The sequence below is a fragment of the Oryx dammah genome, unplaced genomic scaffold, assembly GCF_014754425.2.
Source record: "Oryx dammah isolate SB20612 unplaced genomic scaffold, SCBI_Odam_1.1 HiC_scaffold_21, whole genome shotgun sequence".
In the NCBI taxonomy this organism is placed as follows: Eukaryota; Metazoa; Chordata; class Mammalia; order Artiodactyla; family Bovidae; genus Oryx; species Oryx dammah.
This window is the reverse complement of record NW_024070205.1, coordinates 29,145,780-29,161,865: the sequence shown is the minus strand read 5'-3', so window position 1 is coordinate 29,161,865 and position 16,086 is coordinate 29,145,780. Positions and strand designations below refer to the sequence as shown.

Sequence of the window (16,086 nt, the reverse complement as noted above, 5' to 3'; positions counted from 1 at the left end):
GCCGGTTCCTGCCCTTCAGTCCCGCGCATTGCTAGGGTCTACCCAATGAAGTGGTCCTCATCCTTCTGATCCTCATCAGTGTCATTTACCTTTTCGCAAACTGCTCATCTGTAGCATCTCCATTTCTGTTTTCGTTTGTTTTCTGATCTGCGAAAACTAGATTGTTGGCTTTTTATTATTGATTTGGAAAAGCTCTTTGTATAAGAGTCCTCTCTGACGCATGGTTCCCCTCACTCTCATGCATTTTTTTCCTCGGTCGATGTATTGACATCCTCACTGGCATGTGTTCACAGAGCTCTGGAAGGCTGTGGGCAGGGCTGGGCGAAGGCGACCCGGGCTCCAATCCCACCTTCCGCCAGGTCGATGTCGTTATTAGTGCCTTTTTTGGAGAAAAAGATTTGTAAGCGGACAGCGGGATTCCGCCCTACGCAGCCCTGCCGGGTCCTGGAGCTCTGCAGTCCCTCCCTCAACAGAAGCGTGCGCGAGCCGTGACAGAACCAGACCTGCGCCGGAAGCTCGAGTCCCGCTTGCCACCCTAGCAGTAGGGGCGCCGGCCGTCTAAAAAAAGAGATGTGAACGCGCCCTCCCGCCTAGATGCCGCCACAGCCACCGTTGTAGAACCCTAAAGCCACCTGAAGGGGCGGTACCAGGGGCGGGATCGGCCTGCAGGAAGTTCTCCTGGCGCAAGGGCTGCTGGGACCGGAAGTAGGGTGCACGTTGAGGTCCGGCAGTCATGGCAGCGGCGCTTAGCCGCAAGCGGTGAGTTGAGGCTCCTATCCAGCCTTTCGGAGGGTGCTTACGTCCATAGGGGCTCCCCTTGCGCCTCTCTGTGTCCCTGGGGAGGCAAGACTGGGCACACTGGGCTCGTGGGGGGTCGTGACTCCAACGGCATGGCCCGCAGGCGCCTTGAGGAGCTGACGGTGGATGAGTTTCTGGCCTCGGGCTTTGATTCTGAGTCGGAATCGGAGCCCGAAGGAGCCCCAGAGGCGGAGACGCAGGCGGTGCGCGCGGCAGCCCGGGGTCCGGATGGACCAGGTGGGAGTCCCTTGGCCAGGTGAGTGGGAGCATCCTTCATGGGCTGTGTGTAAGCCGAACCCCCTTAATCTTAATCTTCCTGGTCCGCCCTACCAGAAGTGTGCTTACCACTCTTGGCGCCTCATAACTGAGGCCTAGGGACTTCTGACTCCAACCCCAGATCCTTCGGCTTATTTATTCCTCCATCGGTATTTACCGGGCGTCTGTTTTGTGCCAAGTCATCCGGATGATGGGCCAACGTTGGAGGATAGTCTTCTTTTCTGGCCTCAGAGAGCTTACCGGGCTTTGGATAAACGACAGTATGTAGGGTGGTAGAAGCGAAAAGTGCTGCAGACAAGAAGGAAAAGCAGAAAGATAAAAGAATAGGAATCTTAGCTGGGAGCGTTTAAGGAGGTGTTAATTTAGCAAAACCTAAGGGAGTAAACTGCAGCAGTAGGGGAAGAATGGAGAAGGCAATGGCAACCCACTCCAGTACTCTTGCCTGGCAAATCCCATAGACAGAAGAGCCTGGTAGGCTGCAGTCCATGGGGTCGCTAGGAGTCAGACACGACTGAGCGACTTCACTTTCACTCTTCACTTTCATGCATTGGAGAAGGAAATGGCAACCCACTCCAGTGTTCTTGCCTGGAGAATCCCAGGGACGGGGGCGCCTGGTGGGCTGCCGTCTCTGGGGTCGCACAGAGTCGGACATGACTGAAGTGACTTAGCAGCAGGGGAAGAATGGCAGCAGGAACAGAAAAGGTCCTGCGGTGAGAGTGCTCATTCAGAGGTGAGCACGGCTGTGGCAGAAATGAGGGGGAAAGTAGCAGGAGGTGTATCTGGAGACATGATGGTGGGCGGGGTCTTGTAGACTTCTTACCTGCGTTTCAGTACAGCCAGAAGTTATCTCAGGGTTTTGAGTAGTGATGTAATGTCATGTAACTGTTAACAGAATAGGTCCCTTAGGTTGCTGTGCTAAGAGCAGCTGTAAGGGTCAGGGATGGACAAAGAAATTGAGAGATGTTGCTGGCTGGAGAGGAGTCATGAGAATTTTGAAAGTATTGATGATGAGATCTCATGACAGATTGCATGCTCAATGTGAGAGTCAGAGAGAGTTTACCTTTCACCTAAGCACCTGGAAAGGGGGAGTTTTCAACAACTGAGGTGTTGTTATTCAGTCGCTAATTCATGTCTGATTCTTCAGCCACCCTGTGGACTGTAGCCCACCAGACTCTTCGGTCCATGAGATTTGCCAGGCAAGAATACTGGGGTGTGGGCAGAGCAAGTTTGGAGGAAGCTCAAGTTCAGCGTCATATGTATTGGGATTGAGATAAGTGCATTGAAACATGTAGAGAGACTGTTGAGTGTATGAGTTTGGGTTTTGGACGGAGAGAGATCTATTGAAAACTTAGTCTGTGGAAATCCCCCTGCCTTGGTTGTTGGCAGCTGCTATGGAGGGAGCAGACTAAACCTCGTAGATTCTCTGAGGAGGACAGGAAGCCACATTCCCCCCTACCCCACCCCACCCAACCCCTCTCTCCTCGGCCTTGGCTGTGGCTGCCAATCAGACTTGAAGACCCCTACATTCTCAGTCGGCGTAAAGGTGGTGCATCTGAGCACAAGGATCAACTTTCTCGGCTGAAGGACAAAGACCCCGAGTTCTACAAGTTCCTGCAGGAGAATGACCAGAGCCTGCTGAACTTTAGCGATTCAGACAGCTCTGAGGATGAAGAGGAGCAGCTCCACTCCCTGCCGAACATGCTAGAAGTGAGGCCCTACGCAAAGTTGGTGGGGGACAGGGACATATTTGTGGCCTGTGCATCCCATGCAGCCCAACCCCCTGTGTTTGGCGCAGGAAGCAAGTGAAGAGGAGGAGGAGGATGGGGTCCCCAGAGGACCTGAGGGGAAGAGGAGGGATTCTGTCCCTGTGACCCTCACCATGGTTGAGAAATGGAAGCAGGCAGCAAAGGTGAGAAGTGGCAGGGGTGGGAGGCAGCTGATCCCCCCCTTCCCCGAGTCTGCCCTTCCTTCATTTCAGTGATTTGGGGCTGTGCAGGCTCAGGACTTCATTCTCTCCTTCATTCAGAGACTAGGGCTTCTGCCTGTACCCTTCTTCTCAGTTTTTCTCCAGGGCTCCCTGAAGTCCACTGTGGGGAGGATGTGGTCTCTGTGTCTTTGCTAGTTGGTGGAGGCAGGGCCATTTTGAGGGCCTTGCAGTGGTTTCTGTAGGGAAAAGAAAGGACAGAAAGGGAGAACTCCAAATATCACTTGGAGCTGGTCATAGTTCAGATCCGGGACCCTCTACCCCTCCCCTGTGGCCCTTCCAGGAGGACTCTGGACTCTCTTTGTTCCCTACATGTGGCTGAGTAACACTGCTCCTACCTCTGCTCTTGGTCTGAAGATACGGATGAGAGATGCCTTTCTTTCAAGGCAATTCCTGGAGCTCCAGCTAGCTGCCTTTGCTTTGCCAAGCACAACTGACTGCACCCCCAACGTCTGGGTCCTTCTGCCCCTTTAGGAGCACCTTACACCAAAGCTGTTCCATGAAGTTGTGCAGGCATTCCGAGCGGCCGTGGCCACCACCCAAGGAGACGAGGAAGGCGCTGAGACCAGCAAATTCCAGGTCACGGACAGTGCTGGTGAGCTGGGGCAAGGGAACCAGGGATACAGGCTCTCTATTTGATCCTCTGTTCTGAGAATGGCATCTCTGGACCCCTCATTGCAGTGTTCAATGCTCTGGTCACCTTTTGCATCAGAGATCTTTTCACCTGTCTCCAGAAGCTGTTGTTCGGAAAAGCCCCAAAAGACAGCAGCAGGTAAGAGGAAAGGACGGCACGGGGATGTGGTGAGGGCCCTGCCCTGTGAACAGCAGTGGCTCTGGGACCTAGTGGCCCCAGAAGGATGTTGAGGACAGAGCCAGGCTCTTGGCAGGGCTCTTGGCAGAGGCTGGACACTTGAGGCCCTATGGGGTAGCTCTGTCCTTCCTCCTCCCTGCCCAGATTCCTCAACAGCTACAGTGTGTGTGCTTGGCTTTGGTCCCCCATCTTCTTGGGTTAGGATTCTCTCTTTTCTTCTTTGGACTAATCAGTCCTGCCTACTCTCCTTGGTTTTTGCTCTGTGGCATGTGTGTGTGTGCACGCGTGTGCACATGTGTGTGTGTGCGTGTCTCTCTCTAAGCAGGGGCCTCATCCATGCAGGTTCTGGGCCATATTAGAGGTTGCTTGAGCAGAGAATGCTGTGGAAGGGCTTCAGAGGGGAGAGATGACTAACTGACATGGCAGGTTGTGGGTTACACTGGGGCTCAGAGGAATCTGGGAACCTCCAGGGAGAGGTCTTGCTGTGACCATCTGAATGGGAGGTGGGGGAGGCCAGGATTCGGGGATGGGAATACCTAGGTCTCATGGTGGTGGGGGCTGGACTGATGGGTCCAGCTGGACTGAAGGCACGGCCATGCGGAGGTGGCTCTGTCCGAGGGGACCAGGGAAGTTGATAGACCGGTGAAGGTGGAGGGGGCCAGGCAGCGAGTGAGTGGGCATCAAACCGGCGGTACAGGTGGTGCTGGGTGTGGGCTCCCATAGGGGCCGCTACCCTACGTAGAGCAGTCTCCATGGAGGATGGCAGGTCCTGGAGGAGGTGGCGCCACCTCCTGGGTTGTGGCTTTAGGTGCCCAGTAGCTGGCATCAGCCAGCAGACTTTCAGGAGCCCCTGTCCTTTATTCTTTCACATGCTTTAGCAATTAGAAATGAACACCTACATGCTGAGTTCTGAATGTTGAGGGATGATGCCTTTGAGAAACTTCCAGAGGTATTCCATACTGTTGCTGAAATTATTAGTAAGCGGCTTGGTCTCTCTAAAGTGTATGTAACCCAGGGAGTTTCCCAGTGGTCTACTTGGTTAGGATTCTGCACTTTCACTGTCGTGGCTCAGGTTCAGTCTCTGCTCAGGAGACCGAGACCCTGTAAGCCAGTGGGCCCAACCTTTTTGGCACCAGGGATGGCTTTCATGGAAGACAATTTTTCCATGGAGTGGGGTGGGAGTATGGTTCAGGTGAGAATTCAAGCAATGGGGAGCACACATGAAGCTTAGATCGCTTGCCCACTGCTTACCTGCTATGATGCCTGATTCCTAACAGGCTATGGACCAGTTCTGGTCCATGGCCCAGGGATTGAGGAGCCCTCCCAAAAGCCATGAGGCGTGGCCAACAAAAAGACAAGAGTGGCCCAAAGGAAGCCAGCTTGTGGTTCTGTTTCATGATGCCTGGGTCAGACCTGGGACTGCAGAATGGGTGCCTGAGCCATGTGGGAGCTAGAGGCCAGAGGTCTGTCTGGAGATTCTGGGGGAAGTGGCTGGCCCCAGCTCAGACAGGGAGAATGTTTAACCCTCTGGCCATGTGGTGGGGGTTTGAGGCTTGATGGTACCTCACCGGAAGCATAGCTAAGGGCTACCCTTGAGAGAGTCTTAGTGTGTCTCTTGTGTCTGTCCAGCTGGAGGAGCCCATGAACGTTATGGGAAAGATGGTCGGTGGGGGCGGTGGTGTGTCTCTCTACAGGACCCACGTGCCCTTGTGCTTTGAACACTGGCCTCTGCCTCCTAGTGGCCTCCTGAGCTGGGGGGGTGCTTTCTCTCCACAGGGTGCTGCAGCCATCTAGTAGCCCACTGTGGACCAAGCTCCGGCTGGATGTCAAGGCTTACCTGAGCTCCGTCATCCAGGTGTAGTTCTGGGAGGTGGGGCCTACCAGTCACATGGGGGCCTGGCTACTCACATCCTGGGCCTCGCTGACCTCTCCTTCCTCCCTAGCTGGTGGCCTGCATGGCAGAGACGACAGTGGCGGCAGCTGTCCTCCAGCACGTGGGCAGCTCTGTGCCCTACTACCTGACCTTTCCCAAGCAGTGCCGCATGCTGCTAAAGGTGCGCTGGGGCGGGCACTGCTGGCCGGTGCGCAGGTGGCACTCATGCTACCCCATGGGGTTCTGTGTGAGCACACTCGGGGTAGCAGAGCCCAGTTACTCGAGAGTGGGCTGCCCTGATAGTGGGCCAGCTTTCTGTCACCCCATGTATACATGTGTGGATGACAGGTCCATTTTCGCTGTGCGGCCTTCAGGAGGGGTGGCATGCTGTGTTTTTGCTCCTCCTTAATGGAGCTCTATCTTGTGGCTCCCTGGGCACTGTGGGAAGGGCTGCCTCTGGTTGGGCTCTGGGGGGGCGGGGCAGGTGATGACAGCTTGTCTCTGCAGAGGATGGTGGTTCTGTGGAGCACTGGTGAGGAGACACTGCGGGTGCTGGCCTTTGTCATCCTCGTCAAGGTCTGCCGGCACAAGAAGGATGTCTTCCTGAGCCCCGTCCTCAAGGTAGTGGTGCCCCCAGGTCTTCCCTTGGGGTCTGGGTTGCAAGTCTTGACCTGAGGGCTGGGCAGGTTGCCTTTGTGGTTGGGGCTCTTCACAGGCCAAGGGCACTGTGGCTCCTTGCCTGGTCCCAAGGTTATTCACGCTGCAGCTCTCTCCTTCCTGGGTCCCAGGCCTCCCAGTGAGACCCTTCCCCTCTGCGCTGCAGACCCTTCTCAGGGCTGCTGGACTCGAAGAGCAGGACCATGCTGAGGAGAGGGGTCTGCGGTAGACGTGTCTGGGCTGTGGTTCCTGCTGAGGGAAAGACCCTCGTGTCTGGAGGGGGCTTAGAGCTGCGTGTTGGGAGCGCAGGGCACCAGGAGTTCAGAGGTAGCTCTGACTGAGGTGTTTCCGGCAGCAAATGTATATCACGTATGTGAGGAACTGCAAGTTCACCTCTCCCAGCACCCTGCCCCTCATCAACTTCATGCAGCGGACCCTGACGGAGCTGCTGGCTCTGGACACCGGCGTGGCCTACCAGCACGCCTTCCTCTACATCCGCCAGCTCGCCATCCACTTGCGCAACGCCATGACAACACGCAGGAAGGTGTGCAGGAGTGGAGCCTGACCCACCGTGGGCCCTGAGCCTTGTCGGGGAGACAGCTCAGCCTCTTGGCGGGGCAGGGACCTTGCTGGTGGGGGCTGTGGAGTAGACAGAGGGGACCCAGGGACTGACCGAGTGGATTTCTCCGGCAGGAGACGTACCAGTCGGTGTACAACTGGCAGTTTGTGCACTGCCTCTACCTGTGGTGCCGTGCCCTCAGCACCATCTGCCCCAGTGAAGCTCTGCAGCCCTTGATCTACCCGCTATCCCAGGTTATCATCGGCTGCATCAAGTGAGTCGGGGATGGGTGAGGCCACCCGGAGGGCCTAAGGAGAGAGGAGCCAGGGTTACATAGGTGTCCTGGGGGGTCAGGGCTAGAGTTACGCAGGGCCTTCTGGGGACAAGGATACAAGAGGCTTTCCTGGAGGTCAGGATAGGGTCGGGTCACCCAAGGAGGTATCCGGGAAGGCCAGGGGGAGCTAGTTTTCCAGAAGGGTCTGGCCAGTTCCCCTGGTGACTAGGGTTTCTAGGACATGGTGCTGTGACTTGGCAGCACCTGAGAAAGGTCTGGGGTTAGGCCGTCTGTGGCCTTGTGCCTGCATTCCAGAATCCTTGTCAGCTGGGCTTCTGGTTGCCTGTGACCTTAGTCGAGAATGTAGCACACACATATATTTTGGAGTCATGGGGCAGAGGAGGTGGTGTGCAGTCTGAAGGGAATTTGGGCTTATTTGCCCAGGCCTCTTGCACAGAGCAGATTTGGTGTGATGTGCCACGGTATGCATATTCAGTGTTGGTCTCTGGGAGCAGAGACTGGAGGAGCCATGTGTGGCCAGAAGAGGGCATCGCTGACCTCCTGAAGGGAAGAAAGAAAGGTTTTCACCAGAGGCTTCCGTTTCCCCCACCATGTCATGCCTTGAAATGAAATTGAGTTGATAGGCCGGGAGGGTGTGTCCCGGTGTAACTGAGTAAAGAGGCAGGTCCTCACAACTTCGGTGGGAGCCTTTTACTCTGCCCTTACTTGTCCGAGCCAGGCGTGGCCACTGGCCCTGCCGGGGAAGAACCCTTCCTGAGATCGGAGCCCAGTGGGTGAGGAAAGGTTGGGGCAGCTGGGCCAGGAGGGTCTCTGAGGCTGGGCCTTTGTTTACTCCCTCCTTCCCACATGTCCAGGTTGGTCCCCACGGCCCGCTTTTACCCGCTGCGCATGCACTGTGTGCGCGCCCTGACACTGCTCTCGGAGAGCACAGGCACCTTCATCCCAGTGCTGCCCTTCATCCTCGAGGTGAGCCTGAGCCCAGGGTTGTGGGGGGATATGCCTCCTGTTGCGTGTGGCCTGATCACCCCTCACCTTGGTACCACTGTCCTGAGAGCTGGCTCCTCGCCCGTAGCGTATGGGTATGACATAGCATGTAGGTGTTGTGAGGGCATTGCTCTGCATGAAGCCTGCCTGTGAGTACTCTGCATGGTGGGCAAGAGTGGCACTACAGGTGAGGACAGCTGCTCTGCAGGGCTGGCCTGAGAGCACTGGTTTTAGGTCACAGACTTGGGTTGATCCAGGTGTTTGCCAGTATCAGTGGCAGAGCTGGGCCGGAAGCCCCGTTAACTCCAAAACTGTGTTCCTGTGCTTGTCTCTGTGCATGTGCATCTGTGTGTACACGTGTGCACACAGCTCAGGTCAGGAAAGGCTTCTCTCCAAACGCTAGAAACCAGGACTAGGCTGTGGGGGTGCGGTTGTGGGTGAGGAAATTGCAGTGATGGTGACCCCGGGCTGGAGGGACCCTTCTTTGTCTCCAGACGCTGGTTCTCAAGGTTTTCTGGCCCGTTTGAGGAGGGCAGCTGCAGTACGTGAAGGTCCTGCCCTAGTCCTGCTCCCTCAACCAGGGACCTGGTCTGTGGCAGGGGTGGGGACTCTGGGGGACCAGAGATCTGGAACTCGAGCTGATTGGGGGGAAGGCTGTTTGGGGGCCGAAGGGCTGGCACTGTGTCTTGTCCTTAGTTTCAAGAAGGGTCTCTAGGGACCCAGGGTCCCATCGTGTGCAGGAAGGGCTGACAGGTCCTTGGGACAGATTTTCCAGCAGGTTGACTTCAACAGGAGGCCGGGGCGCATGAGCTCCAGGCCCATCAACTTCGCTGTGATCCTGAAGCTGTCCAAGGTCAACCTGCAGGAGAAGGCATACCGGGTGAGCCCGGTCTCTGGGAGGGTCTTGAAATGCCCTGGGCAGGGTCATGGCAGGGTGTCGGAGGGCATTGTGTGTGGGGTGCCTGGAGGCAGATGAGTGTGGACAGGAGAAGGCTCACTGCCCTCCAGAGTTGAGCCTTGTGGGCCTCCTGGGGTTGGGGGAGCCTGGTAAACCTGAGCCCCCATCTGCCCTGATGCTGACCGCTCCTTCGCTGCCTTAGGACGGCCTGGTGGAGCAGCTGTACGACCTCACCCTGGAGTACCTGCACAGTCAGGCCCACAGCATCGCGTTCCCTGAGCTGGTGCTGCCCGCTATCCTGCAGGTGTGTGCCCGCTGCCTCCCACCTGGATGCTTTCATGGGCCCAGACCCCTCAGCAGACCAGACCATCTCCTAATGGGCTAGCTCCCCTCATGTGGGGCTGGAGTGGGACTTTGCAGTCCCAGCCACACGGGATGAGTGGCAGAACCTGGGCAGTGTGGCATCTCTGCTGACACTGCCTGGCAGCTAGATCCCTGGGTGTGGAGCCTGAGGAGTGGGCTGGCGGTCACTGCGAGGACTCCAGGACCTGCCAGCGCATCTCCACCCTGCCACAGCCCAGGGTCCAGACCAGCCATGAGGTTGCTTGGAGGTGCCGGGGTTGAGCAGGCTGGACCTGGCCCCTCAGCTCTGGGTTGGGCTAGTCTGAGTGCGTGCTTTTCCAGGTGCTCCTGGGCTGGGTGATGCAATAGGAGAGGTTTGGGGTGGGAGGAAGCCCTGGCTGTCCACCTCAGCTTTTCTTCAGGCAAAACTTGGAGGGGTGGGGGGGTTCTCCTTCCCCAGAGCGCCTTCTAGGCCACTTGGAGGCCTGTTTACCCTCAGCCTCGGTGCTTCCCATCTCAGGGAGGCCTGTGCCTGTGGGCCTGGTGGTGAGTGGGGCGGGGCTGCCCATACGTAGTGTGTATGCACCTGCTGTGTCTGAGTCCCAGGAATCATGGTCTAGAAAAGGGTCAGCATATATTTTAAGCTTTGCAGTCACATGGTTTCTTGAAACTGCTCAACTTTCCCGCAGAAAGAAGGACAAAAAAACTTACAGAAATGCATGAACAAATGCACCAGTACAGCTTTATTTACAGATACAGGCAGTGGGTGGGATGTAGCCTGGAGAGTAGATCCGTGCTGTGCCCGCTGCTGCCCACCCCTCTCCCTGGCCCCCAGGCTTGGCGCACATTCTCCCATCAGCCCTGCATAGGCCCCCAGGGGCTGGGCTATAGAGGTCACACAGCAACACCCACCCCCCATGTGCACCAGGGCTCCCCTGTCACAGGAGTGTCCCCCAGGCCTGAAATATAGGAACCCATGACACCGGCCCATCCCCCACCCCTGCCTGTCTGCAGTCACCGCACACAGGGTACAGAACAGCCTTGTGCCTGGAGCTAGGCTGAGCCTCTTCTTCTGCAGCTGAAATCCTTCCTCCGGGAGTGCAAGGTGGCCAACTACTGCCGTCAGGTGCGCCAGCTGCTCGAGAAGGTGCAGGAGAACGCAGAGCACATCCGCAGTGTCCGCCAGAAAGTCTCCTTTGGCGTGTCTGATCAGCGTGCAGTGGTCAGCTGGGGGCCAGAGCCCAGGCCCTGGGGGCACCAGTCAGTGTATGGCTGGTATATGGGAGTTTGCCTAGGGTGGGACATGACCCTGGACTTCTGCACAGGATGCCTGGGAGAAGCGAACCCGAGAGGAGGGGACCCCGCTTACCAAGTACTACAGCCAGTGGCGAAAGCTGAGGGACCGCGAGATTCAGCTGGAGATTAGTGGCAAAGAACGAGTATGGTGGGGGTTCCGGGATGTGAGCTTGGCTGGGAGGATGTGAGTGGGGGTCGGTGGGTGCTACCCCCAGCTGCTGCTGCTCTGACAGCAGATGGTGGGCAGAGCCAGGTAGAGTCTGGGGGCTTCTCCTGTGACCCCCAGGAGGAAAGGCCCCAGGGCTGTGCAGGGGCAGAGCATCTGCTGCCCCTTCTCGGGCCTGATGGGTTAGGACTTTTGTGGGGTGAGTTCTGGGCTGACCTTGTCATGTGGGCCAGCTGTGGACCAGCAGGGAGGGCTCTAGCTGTCTTTGGGTCTGGTCCTGAGCAGTGGGTGTGGATGTTGTGACCTGAGGGGATGGCTTCATGCCAAGTGATATGGCTGTCTGCAGCCCTGCCCTGGTGTCAGTATGGGCTGCCGTCTGCTCTGGGGTGATGGGTGAAATTGGGGGGAACAGGAAGGTTGGAGCTTCAGTGGCACTTAGTGGCCTCCTTACTGGCCTGGTGAGGCTGCTGTCCAGGAATCCTACCCAGTGATGCTGACTAATCGTCCCCAAAGTGGCCGGGCAGGGTCTGTGCTTGGAGGGTAGGCTGGAGGCTAGAGGAGGGGTGTTGGGGGGTGGGGAGGGAGCAGGACTGGGTCTGGGTAAAACCGTCAGTGGGGATGTGAGTGGGCCTCTGGCTGTGGTGGGTGGGCTACCACCCTCACCTGCTGCTCTTGGTCCCTGTCCTTCCAGCTGGAAGATTTGAACTTCCCAGAGGTAAAGCGCCGCAAGGTAGGGGACAGGAAGGATGAGGACAGGGCAGAATTCAAAGACCTCTTCGATCTGGATAGTGATGATGAGGATGATTCCCCGGACTTCACAAAGAGAGGTTTGGCCTGAGTGAGCTTCAGCTTGTGCTGGGGTCCTGGGAGCAGGTGGGCCTAGCAGGCTTCCCACCTCATGGAACCACAGGAAGGGTGCTCATCATCACCCTCTGCTCCTCCTGCCACATGGCTGGCTTTGAGGTGGGGGCCCTCCTGGAATTGGAACACAGGCCCCTAAACCTGTGTCACCCCCTCCCACCACAACTTTTGGGGGGGGCCAGTTCTGGGTCCTCTCCAGTTGAACAAAGGGGACCTAAGGGAAGGTGTGGTACAAGGCTGTGCCCCAGCCCCCCTGCTGCTTTAGCGGCCACGTCTGTGCATTTGCTGGTGGGTCCACTCCCATGGGCTCTTGTGCTTGGTTCCCAGGGATGCCTGGGTCCCCAGGAGCTTGGCAGAAAGTGGAAGAGGAGGACAATGACAGCAGTAGTAGCAGCGGGGAGGAGGAAGTCAGCAAGTCAGAGGGTAAGTGTTTCCCAGTGAGGGCTGCTATGGTTTTTGAGCCCATCTGTCTGGAGCCCAGGGCTGCCTTGGGGGATCTTGTGGGTGGGCAGAGCCATTGGCTCTAAGCTGGGTCCATGCCCCTCCCTGGGGACACCAGGCCAGCTGCTCCATCCTGGCTGGCTCTGGCAGCCGGCAACAGCAGCAGCGATAAATTAATTAGTGCTGTGATTAATTAGTGATGAGTAACCTCTGAGGCTGGCTTCTTCCTGATAAAGCAGAATTTATGTAGCTGTGCTCTCTCCCTGCAGATGGAAGCCCAGACACAGAGGCGGGGCTGGACCCCCAGGAGCTGTGGCAGCTGGCCCAGGGGCCAGAGGATGAGCTGCAGGACCTACAGCTCTCTGAGGAGGACTGACGCCTGCCCACCTAGAGTCTTGCGGGGGCTGCTGTGCAGGGTTCCCGCCTCCCCAGGCAGTCAGGCATGCTGCTTCTCCACTGGAGCTGAGCTCGGAGGCCCTGAGGTTAGCGCCTCTGCGGGGTGAAAGGGCAGTAGATGGCGGACAGGCCTTTATTTTTACAACATAAAAGACCAGAAAGTACCAAATGCCGTCCAGTTCCTGGAGCTGCGTTCGTAAGCCACCATGGGGCCTGCTTCCCACCACAGCCTACGGTGGCAGGTGGGAATGCACCTACCCGGTGAGGCGGGCTGACGCAGCCATGCGGTGGGGCCAGCACCACGTGCCTCTGTGGCTCCTTGGTCTCTGGCTTATTTGCAGCTCCTGGGATGCAGAGTACTGACCCCCAGGGTCTGCACCAGGCTCTGCAGTCACCCACAGAGTCTGTGGAAACTGAATGTCATGTTTAAAATTGTTTTTTGCATCCAAAACAAAAAGGGGATAAGCTGTGGGCGGAGTGGCCTTTGCCTGGGAGCAGCGGGCACTGAAGACCTGGGTCTGACACCAGCTCAGCACAGAGGCTGGGAGGGATCCGCAGGCCCTGGGAGCAGAGTCAGGGTTCCATTCTCTTGCTTGGGTGAGGTGTGGCTGGCTGGGGGGTGCACCCCCCCATAGGGGGAGGGGGCCAATGCTGGGGACAGGGGCTGCTCCCCTGAGCTGAGCTCCCGCTCAGGAGCCCGCACAGTCGGTGGCTGCAGTGGCAGAGCCACGGGGAAGCTGGCCATGTAGAAGACGCGGCCCAGGCGCTTGGCCACCTGTGGAGAGACAGCCCAATGGGGCCTGTGAGGCTGCTGGTGTGCAGCCACACTCAGAACCGCCCTGCTGCCCCTCGGCTGTCTGGAGACCACTGCCCCTTTCAGGTGCTCACCTGGGCCCGGATCTTGAGAGCAGGCCCCAGCTTCAGCCCCATGGTGGTCAGGAGGTGTTCTTCTGTCAGCAGGGGCAGGGTCTCCCCGTCAATCCCCTGTTCTCTGAAAACCTGAGGCGGGGGCGGGTGGGGGGCAGTATCAGGGCCTGAGTGCTGGGGCTGTGTGTCCCAGGGTGGCCTCGGCTCTCCAGAGAAAGCAGAGCCAAGAGACCCTGGTGGTGCAACTTGGGGAAAATGTCAGAAGAAAGAAAACTGTTGGGCATGTGCCCATGCTGGAGGCAGAAGCACTGACAAGGGGGGAAGGAGCATTCAGCAGGACCTCCCTCCCCCAGTCTTTGAGAAGTCTGGAGTGGGCAGCACAGTAGGGGAATGGGGGGCTCAGAACCATCCTGGGCAGGTGCCCCCTCACCGGTGCGTATTCTCCACAGCCAGACAGGCCCCCCACAAAGCTGCAGACGTCGTCCACTGTCCACTTGCTGACGTCCTCGGGGGCTGTGGCCTCCTCCCCATCCATGAAGAGGCCCCCCATGGTGCCTGAGTTGGGGAGGAGGGTGTTACTAGGACTCTGGCCAGCTCTTTTCTATGACCCCACCCCTGTCTGCTGACCTTTGCTTGCCCTAATTATTCAGAAATGTTGGATTGATGACTGAAGGAACTTTTCCCCCCATGACCTCCCTGAGACCCCTGGGTGGGACGTAGGGGGACTGGGTCTCCTTCCACCCCATGGAAAGATCTGAAGGCATGGGTCTGGGGTTGAGGGGGGGTGCCCACCTGTGTGGAAGAAGGGGCTGACAGTGTAGGGTAAGCCCAGGGGCAGTGGAGGGGGCAGCATGGACCCTGAGTGAAGACCCTTCCCCTCAGAGCTGGCCCCTCCAGGTAGGGCTTGGCCTGGGTGGGGGGCCTGGCCTCCAGCAGCCACCATCTCGGAGTCCTCGCCGTCTGAGTCCTTGGGGGGTTCATCTTCAGAACCATCTGGTGCCCAGAGTCCAGCCCCCGTTGTCTCCTTGGACTCACTGGGCCGGCCTGAGGCAGGGCTGGGGCCCCCTTTCCGAGGAGCTCGGCGGGCAGGCTCTCGGGGTGGGGTAGGGGGCCCGGGGCCCGGCGGGCCCTGGGGAGGCAGGGCCAGCAGCGGCGCGGAGCTGTGTCTCAGCACCAGCATGGCCCCGCGCCGCTGCAGTTCCTCGGCACCGTCCGGCGGGCGCAGGGCGGCCTCGGGCGCCAGCAGTTGCGGCCGGTGTGCGCTTTCCAGCTCCTTCTGGCGCAAGAGCTCTGCTGACATCTCCAGCCTGGCGGTGGGGACAGCCCGCAGGGGGTCAGGCAGCTCGGCAGAGCCGCTTCCGCCCCGTGCCCGCAACCCCCCGCAACCCCCCACCCCTCCCCAAGCACATACCGGGCTAGATTCTGCTTCCGCAGGAGCTCCTGCTGCCGGGCGAACATCTCCGCCTGGGCAGGGGGCAGGAAGCCGTAACCTGGGGGGAAGGGGACAGACCACGAGGCCGGGTGGCCGAGTGGTCCAGGGCCAGCCAAGCCCGCCCTGGTCTGTCCTTGGCTTCAACAAGGGTAGGGGTGGGTTCGCCCGGAGCACTGATGGACACCGGTTCGGTAACAGACATACCCGATGGCCCTGCACCAACAGCCCCTCCCCTGGCCCAGGGAACAGAATCGCACACCCGCCTACTGCTCACCTGGGGTCTGGCACAGGGCCGAGGGCACCCCCAAAAAGGGGGGCCTGAGATGGGGGCCCAGAGCGATGTGTGGGGCATTCTGGGGCGACAGCAAGGGGGGCGGTTGCGACAGCTCCCTGTGGGCGGCAAGGCGAAAGCTCCCTGTGGACTGCTGGGCCGCGCGCGCCGCAGGCTCGGGCCCCCTCCTTCCCGGAACTGCCGCCCCAGCCCCCGCGGCCCCCGCTCTGGCCGCCTCTGCTAATTGCCGGCCCCGCGGGCGGTCGATGTGCGCCCGCCGCGGCTCCGGTCGTCCCTGCCCCCGCTGGCGGCGCCAATTAATCTCGGCGGCGGCGCGGAGGCGCTGGCCCGGCGGGCGGCGGCGACTGTGGCGGTAATTACCGCGCGGGAGCCCCTGGCCCCACGGCCCTGGCCCCCCTTTTACCGCCCCCGCCCCCGCCCCCGCCCAGCCCAGCCAACCCTGTGCAGACCGGGCGCAATTAGCCATGGTCCGGGAGGCGGCGGCTGCTGCGAACACCGCCCGGGTGCAGCGCGGGGTGGGGTGGGGGGTCTCCCGGCGGGAGGAGCGAGGAGCAGTCAAAGTCCTCCAGCCCCCGCCCCTGCCTGGAGTCTCCCGGCCCCTACAAGCCTGGGGGGCTCTTCCGTGCAGCCACCAGCTCCAGTGTCTGAGTCGGTGCTGGTCCGGGGTTCTCCCCTTCCTCAGCCCTCCCCCGACCTCGACCTCGGGGCTGCCAAACCTCGTGCTGCTCCCCCTCACCTCCCTGTTGGGGAAGCAAAGCCCTCAGCGGTCCCAGGGGCTCCTGATTCAGCCCCACAGCTGCTCAACAGAAAGACATCCCACCCAAAGGGGCGGTCATCTCCAGTCTACCCCACGAATGT

At 59.2% G+C, this 16,086-nt stretch overlaps 2 protein-coding genes across 4 annotated transcripts in view; one reads left to right on the top strand and one right to left on the bottom strand.

Annotated features, from left to right (window-relative positions):
• The first annotated feature begins 659 nt into the window (after positions 1-659).
• Positions 660-12,802, top strand: NOC2L (NOC2 like nucleolar associated transcriptional repressor). 2 transcript variants are annotated; one of them, XM_040264026.1, is made up of 19 exons: positions 660-759; positions 902-1,054; positions 2,607-2,781; positions 2,870-2,983; positions 3,533-3,653; positions 3,740-3,830; positions 5,646-5,724; positions 5,813-5,923; positions 6,250-6,363; positions 6,755-6,943; positions 7,093-7,232; positions 8,108-8,219; positions 9,004-9,117; positions 9,338-9,439; positions 10,556-10,699; positions 10,803-10,916; positions 11,631-11,766; positions 12,128-12,223; positions 12,511-12,802. In XM_040264026.1, the coding sequence occupies exons 1-19, from the start codon at positions 734-736 to the stop codon at positions 12,615-12,617; spliced, it is 2,238 nt and encodes a 745-aa protein (XP_040119960.1). In that variant the 5' UTR covers positions 660-733; the 3' UTR covers positions 12,618-12,802. The 2 variants fall into 2 exon arrangements, with proteins under 2 accessions (XP_040119960.1, XP_040119959.1); XM_040264025.1 differs by having other exon boundaries at positions 2,583-2,781.
• SAMD11 (sterile alpha motif domain containing 11) overlaps positions 12,757-16,086 on the bottom strand; it is a 19,877-nt gene continuing 16,547 nt past the window's right edge. For both annotated transcript variants that reach the window (XM_040264024.1, XM_040264023.1), the window contains exons 9-14: positions 15,211-15,326; positions 14,916-14,994; positions 14,297-14,811; positions 13,935-14,059; positions 13,526-13,636; positions 12,757-13,412 (exon numbers count right to left, since the gene is read on the bottom strand). In XM_040264024.1, the coding sequence (XP_040119958.1) occupies positions 13,167-13,412; positions 13,526-13,636; positions 13,935-14,059; positions 14,297-14,811; positions 14,916-14,994; positions 15,211-15,326 (1,192 nt within the window). In that variant the 3' untranslated portion in view covers positions 12,757-13,166. The remainder of the gene's footprint in view (positions 13,413-13,525; positions 13,637-13,934; positions 14,060-14,296; positions 14,812-14,915; positions 14,995-15,210; positions 15,327-16,086) is intronic.